The 7,147-nt window shown below is 41.5% G+C and overlaps 1 protein-coding gene across 1 annotated transcript in view; it reads left to right on the top strand.

Moving 5' to 3' along the window:
* slc17a7a (solute carrier family 17 member 7a) overlaps window positions 1-7,130 on the top strand; it is a 12,970-nt gene extending 5,840 nt beyond the window's left edge. Inside the window, exons 2-13 of the mRNA XM_031861983.1 lie at window positions 2,116-2,368; window positions 2,791-2,909; window positions 3,202-3,316; window positions 3,405-3,492; window positions 4,136-4,222; window positions 4,626-4,768; window positions 4,922-5,071; window positions 5,271-5,403; window positions 5,843-5,953; window positions 6,246-6,373; window positions 6,461-6,530; window positions 6,617-7,130. Coding sequence (XP_031717843.1) covers window positions 2,116-2,368; window positions 2,791-2,909; window positions 3,202-3,316; window positions 3,405-3,492; window positions 4,136-4,222; window positions 4,626-4,768; window positions 4,922-5,071; window positions 5,271-5,403; window positions 5,843-5,953; window positions 6,246-6,373; window positions 6,461-6,530; window positions 6,617-6,930 — 1,711 coding nt within the window. The 3' untranslated portion in view covers window positions 6,931-7,130. The remainder of the gene's footprint in view (window positions 1-2,115; window positions 2,369-2,790; window positions 2,910-3,201; window positions 3,317-3,404; window positions 3,493-4,135; window positions 4,223-4,625; window positions 4,769-4,921; window positions 5,072-5,270; window positions 5,404-5,842; window positions 5,954-6,245; window positions 6,374-6,460; window positions 6,531-6,616) is intronic.
* Window positions 7,131-7,147: the final 17 nt, after the last annotated feature.

Here is a 7,147-nt window from a genome sequence, read left to right on the forward strand (position 1 = left end):
GAGAGAGAGAGAGAGAGAGAGAGAGAGAGAGAGAGAGAGAGAGAGAGAGAGAATGCATCACCCTCTCTAATCTCTGACAAACTCCAAAATGTTCCTTTACAAATTATTACTTTTTTATTTTCCTTTGTGTTTATTCAGTATTCATTTACACATCGTTATATTGGCATATCTTTGTTTATTGGCAGATTGCATAGATGTATAAAGAGATTATGCAGAGGGGGATGCAGTGAAATCCACAAGCATAACTGAGAAATATGTGCAGACAGGCTAACAGATAGATAGATAGTGACAGATCATGGTGTAAAAGCTAGAGTGAATTATTTATCTCATCCAAAAACACATCAATAATTTAGCAGTAGTGCAGAGTCTGACATGTCTTGTGTGAGTGTGCGTGAATAAGTTATCTTGGAGTTCCGTTGTGCTGAGAGGCTGAGAGAGATGAATTGTCTTGATCATTTGCTTGAAACACAAAGCCGCCTTCAATGCAGTAAACACTTGTTTTGGAAATTTATTAAAGCTCAATTTTGAAACAGGTTTTTAACGATGCAGCCATCCTCGTCACATGGAGCAAAGTTATTGTGTCAGTTTATGTGCAAAATTCTCCAGCTCACTGACTAACTGGATCAGCCCGTTGGAAAGTGGACGGTTGACACAAGAGTGCATTTTGCTCTGAAATCACACAAACACACACACACTCAGGTTAAGACTTACAGCATATACACGTGAAAGTGTGGCACTGTGTTTGATTTAATCTGAGAAAAACATATCTGTAGAAAGTATTTACTTAAGTACACCTGTGTGTGTGCGTGTGTGTGTGTTATACCTGTCTTTTGAGGGCTGAATTCTGATTACAAAGTCACATTGTGGGGATTTGCCTTCCTTTCGGGGACGTAACGCACATCCCCTTAACGTGAATCATTACATTACAGGGTGAAGACTTTGTTCAAGGTTAGGGTAACAGTTTGGATTAGGGTAATTGTAGGTCTCCAGAAAATGAATGTACGTCAATATAATGTCCCCAAAAGTCATGAAAACACAACTGCGTGCGTGCGTGCGTGCGTGCGTGCGTGCGTGCGTGCGTGCGTGCGTGCGTGCGTGCTTAATAAGGGGGGTTGAGAGTATGGAGGTTGTGATACACAGATGGCCGCTCTCCTGACTTCTCTGTTTCACTCCTGTGGAAAAAGTGTCCCCCACCATTTGACAAAGATGGTCAGCCTAAAATAATGACAAATATTAGTCTCTTCTCAGGCAAACTGATATATAACAAAAACAATTTAATGGTAAATAAAGAAGTTCCTTGGATGACAAAAAACGAAATCATTTTAGATTGAAAAAATGTAAATGTGTATAACAGAATGGATGTCTTTTTGGAAATAACACTTCAAATATTGATTATTCTCTACAAAATGTTGCAGTTCAGTGAATTGGCAATCTGAAAGACGTCAGACTCTTTCACCCCTTTCATTATCTCTGTTCACCGTCTGAAGAACCTCATAGTATAAACACACAGAGGTAGGCCTCTGGAGAGCTTCTGTTTGAGACCGGACATCTTGAACAGCACCAGTATGGCAGCCGGTCCCAGGTGTCCTGGAGCAGCGGACACTGGGGGAATGTGCTGTCGTAGCTAACTCGGCTCCTTGGCTGGTGACAGCTGCTTCTACACACTGGGAGTCAGACACGACCACAACATAGTGCATGTTGTCTGCATCGAGGTGTAAGAGAGTAAGAGAGAGAGATATGAAAAGTAGGCAAATTCTACAAAATCCCTGCAGTGAAAGAAAAGATACACGCAGCCTCAAAATAACACAAAAACATACAATATCTTCCTCACGTTTGTGAAAATATCTCTTATTGCTCCTTTCTGAGAAATGCAGAAAGCCATGTGGTAGAAGATGTACATGAAAGAAGAAAAGAAGCATCGTCTTCCTCAATGATCTGACACCAGGCCACCATGTTTCTTGTATTTCAAGTTTTTACATATTAATTGATTTCTTTTTAAAGCATTGCCTGAACCACAAGTGTTGCCTTTACTCTTCTTTTGAGCATGTTTTTGTCCCCAAAGTGCAGAGGCTAGCTTGTACTTTAATGCACACTGTTGTCTTTGTCTCCCTTCAGGCTGATTGAGAAGCGGCAGCCAAATGGAGAAACCATTGAATTATCAGCGGAGGGCCGCCCTGAGCTGGTGGAGGAGAAGGAGCTGCCAATGGTGGACTGTACCTGCTTTGGCCTACCGAGGCGGTACATCATCGCAATCCTGTCTGGCCTGGGATTCTGCATCTCTTTTGGCATCCGCTGCAACCTGGGTGTGGCCATTGTAAGCATGGTGAATGACCACACTGTCTTCAAAGGCAACAAGGAAGTACTCGTGGTAAGTGGCAAAATAGAAATCAAAGATTTTGAATTTATTCGATCAGTTTGTCTTTAACAAGGACGTGTGCCTTCTTTTTACGATTTGTTCCTGATTCTATATGATCTGCTTCATTTCGGATTAATGCCAGTAAAGATATTTTTTATAAAAGAAAGAAATGAATAATAGAGAAAACACTTCTTCTCTCAGGCTAAATGTGCTTATAACGTGAACATGAGAGAAACAATGTAAGCATATACAGTATATTCCCTCATTTTGTACTGAAAAGTTTTGTTTATAACAAATTTTTATACCAACAGATTTACTAATGTGTATTGCAAGCTGAGAGTATATTAACTATGTCATCCAATGACAGTTATCTCTTCTGTTTTGACTACATTTTGAATCGATGAAGTTAAAGTGACATATTTTCTTCTCTCCAGGCTGCACAGTTCACCTGGGACCCTGAGACGGTGGGAATGATCCACGGCTCCTTCTTCTGGGGCTACATCGTCACACAGATCCCGGGGGGCTTTATATGTCAAAAATTTGCAGCCAATAGGTGAATGTCTTCACATTACAATGTCTTCTGGCATACAGTAATCTCGTCGACAGTAAATAGGGTAACTTTTGTGCATGACATGCACAGAAATTCAGAAATAAAGTAATTTCAACATAGTCCTTATAAACAGATGCCAAGAAGGTGTAGCAGCATTGATAGAACAAGCACCAGTAAATAACTCCAGTCACATGTAGGACCACGACCATGAAGCTTCATCCTTTCAGTTTGTTTTCATCTGCTACTGTTGAACATTAGATCTGAGGCAGCTTGTTTGTTCTTCTGTGTGTTTAAGAGTGTTTGGCTTTGCCATAGTGGCCACATCCACCCTCAACATGCTGATTCCATCTGCTGCTCGCTGCCATTACAGCTGCGTCATACTGGTTAGGATATGCCAGGGCCTTGTTGAGGTACAGTATGTGCCTGTGTGCACATGTGCTGGTGTAAAGAGCATTCCTGGAAGCATGAGTGTTTTCCTAACTGTATTGTGTCCTTCAGGGTGTATCATACCCAGCCTGCCACGGGATCTGGGCCAAGTGGGCTCCTCCTCTTGAGAGAAGTCGATTAGCCACGACAGCCTTTTGTGGTAAAGTTTCACACCTTTCTGACACATTTCCCCAAAATTCAATATCTCTTTTTGAGATGCAGAGACTTTGGGATGTCCACTAGAGTTAAGTTCTGTGAGTCATGTCATATTATGTCTTTTTTTTTGTCATAACACAGGTCTATAAATACTTTGATGAAAGTAATCAAAAAAACTCAGTCCATGAAGAAATACACATATTATTCAGAAACTGTGCATTTAAATGAGCCGACAGTATTTCTGTACGGTTGTGACATCACAACTGTACAACATATCGATCATTTCACAGTTTTAAAGTTCTAAATGTGTCCCAGTTTATTTCCGGTTAGCAGTGTATGTGAATGACATCAGCTGACAGGAAGAAGACATAGACCCAAGCTGTTGCCTCTTAACACCTTTCTGATGAAACGCGCTCAAACACAGAGTTTCAGACAGAGGTTGATTGCAGGTATATTCAGATAGACGGTGTGAGAAAAACAAAGTGAAACCCAACATACAAGTATGAACCATGGCATGACACGTGACCTTTAAAAGTATTGGACATGGGAATTTCTATGACCACTGAATAACAATATATATTACGCATTTTGAGCACTGAAATCATTATATGATTATGATGAAAAGTAACAATTTGATGCTTTCTTAGGATCCTATGCAGGGGCGGTGGTGGCAATGCCTTTAGCTGGGATACTGGTGCAATACACTGGGTGGCCTTCAGTATTCTATGTCTATGGTTAGTATCCTTGTATTCAAATATGTGTTTTGTCTTACAGCAGTACTATCAGCCAAGCAACATATCAATACACACACGAGCACTCTTCAGTTCAAATGCAAATGTTTCCAAATCCATTAACTACTGTGTTTCTGTTGCTTACGACCGAGAATGCATGGCAGAGCTTTTGTTAAATGTCAAGGATTTATATGCGTCTGCATCAGGTGTTCAAAATCCAAATTTCTCCCCAGCCCACTGCTGATCTTGGAAAACTTAACTTCACAACATTAGCATCAACCTGGAAGGAAGTCTGAGCAGCTCTACTTCTCATTTTCTCCTTCACTTCTTTGCCCTTTAACTCTCTTGCTCTTTTTCTACTCTACCCACATCCGTGTCTTCTGCTTTCTCTGCCTTCTTCTTCCAGGCGTCGTTGGGATATTCTGGTATTTGTTCTGGATTCTGGTGTCCTATGAGAGTCCCGCAGCCCATCCCACCATCACGCCGGAGGAGAGGAAGTACATTGAAGATGCAATCGGAGAGTCTGCCACGTTTCTTAATCCTCAGCAAGTATGACTCTATCTGATGTAACACTGAGAATCTGTTAGACCTGCACACAAACACACTGGATACACACATATACACACTCGGCTGACTCTAGTTATTGATCCATCCCAGTAAATTCACTGGATCCCAGTAATATCTTATTCCTTTGGATGGCAGAAATTTAAAACCCCGTGGAGACACTTCTTCACCTCCATGCCAGTCTACGCCATCATTGTGGCCAACTTCTGCAGGAGCTGGACGTTCTACCTGCTGCTCATCAGCCAGCCGGCCTATTTTGAAGAAGTCTTTGGCTTTGAGATCAGCAAGGTGAGACTATATCGTCAAATACTTTCTTTACAAAAGCTGTAGTTAGATTAAAACTAAACTAAAACACTTCAACTGGCGTTAAATAGAAATTCTGATATTTTTCCACCTCCTCACTTTGGCTGTGTCCTCATAACCTTGCACTCGTCACCTCAAGCATTTTAAATGATTTATGTAAAATGTAACTTTATTTGCATTTCAGGTGGGAATGGTGTCAGCTTTGCCCCATCTAGTGATGACAATCATCGTGCCTATTGGAGGCCAGTTGGCAGACTACCTGAGAACCCACAACCTGATGTCCACCACCAACGTCAGGAAGCTCATGAACTGTGGAGGTGAGTGTCAAAAAGGAAAGGGTGATAGTTGGAAAGCTCAAGATAAGAGCAGACACTCGAGGACAAACTGAAACACTGGGTTTGCAGAAGAGCAATTCAAAAGGTAGAAATTAAAATGGTATTTTTGCCTTTGTTGTAGTGAAAGCAACATAAAGAATTGTGTACTTTTTTATTTTGATGCTTTGGCAATAATGCTTTTTTTCTGAAACTTGCCCTCCAATAAAGCCCCATTGAATTGAATTGAATTACAAAAAAGAACCAATGACAGACTTTTTCAGTTTTTCTTCTGCATGAAACACATGTAACATTTCTAACATAAATACAACGCACTACTATTTAACAGGTGAACATTGCTTGTGGAGGCAGAGTATCAAAATGTGGGTAGTTTTCCTCAATGCTCCCTTTTTGCATTAGATGTCGATGTGTTTACTTGATTCAGGTTTTGGGATGGAGGCCACCCTCCTGCTGGTGGTGGGATTCGCTCACACAAAAGCTGTTGCCATTTCCTTTTTGGTCCTCGCTGTGGGCTTCAGTGGATTTGCTATCTCAGGTAAGAGATGTTATAAACAAGTATGCTGTCTACCGGCCAAGAAGTACGTAATCCACCTAAAACGTAAAAACCAAACAGTGTTGTTTTTTACACTTCGACAGGCTAGCTGTTTCCATTAATATATACTATTTCTTTAATAATGATGAGTGCTGACTTGGCTTCACAATTGTTTAAACTGCAACAGTAAATCTCTCTCCTTACTCTGTTGTTGGGAGAAATATCAATAGATGGTGTCGTCTTTTCTAACACTAACAGGGGGGAAATGATGTTCTGCTTTTGTTATTCCACTCAGGGTTTAATGTCAACCACTTGGATATTGCCCCTCGATATGCCAGCATACTGATGGGCATCTCAAACGGGGTGGGAACGTTATCCGGAATGGTGTGTCCTCTCATCGTGGGAGCCATGACCAAACACAAGGTAAAAAACATTCATTTGTATCGACTTTACAATGTCATTTTAAAAATTACAAACTCACCTGTTTCACACCTTTTTACATCATTTCAGACACGTGACGAGTGGCAGTATGTCTTCCTTATAGCTTCCCTCGTGCATTATGGAGGAGTGATTTTCTATGGTATGACTTGACTTTGACTATGATGTTTTGTGAGGCATCTTCAGAAGACCTCAGTCTAAATGCTGATCATATTTTTTTCTCACTAGGACTCTTTGCATCAGGAGAAAAGCAGCCATGGGCGGATATAGAAGACACCAGTGAAGAGAAGTGCGGTATTATCGATGAAGATGAACTGGCCAATGAAACCGAGGAAATGTACCGTGGAGGCGGGCAGTACGGGGCCATGAGCAAACCAGTGGTTGGTTCCAATGGAGGACAGACCGGAGGAGGAGGAGGCGGCGGAGGCGGAGGAGGCGGGCCTGGATGGGTGTCGGACTGGGATAAGTCTGAGGAGTATGTGCAGCCACCTGGATACAACTCGTACATGTATGGAGGAGAAGAGGAGAGGGAGCTGACATAGAAGATCGACATGATACAAGTTAAAAGAAAAAAACAAGATGGAGGAAAAAAGGAAGATTGTTTGGAAATGGATTGTAAGAGAGTCACTGCTGTACTGAATGGACCTGCTGTGTGATTTTGTACAATATTTACAATCGCACCTATCAAAAGTCTGCATCTGATTCATTCCTTTGTGTGTGTGTGTGTGTGTGTGTGTGTGTGTGTGTGTGTGTGTGTGT

This window comes from Anarrhichthys ocellatus, unplaced genomic scaffold (assembly GCF_004355925.1).
Source record: "Anarrhichthys ocellatus isolate YVR2014 unplaced genomic scaffold, GSC_Weel_1.0 scaffold26, whole genome shotgun sequence".
NCBI lineage: Eukaryota > Metazoa > Chordata > Actinopteri > Perciformes > Anarhichadidae > Anarrhichthys > Anarrhichthys ocellatus.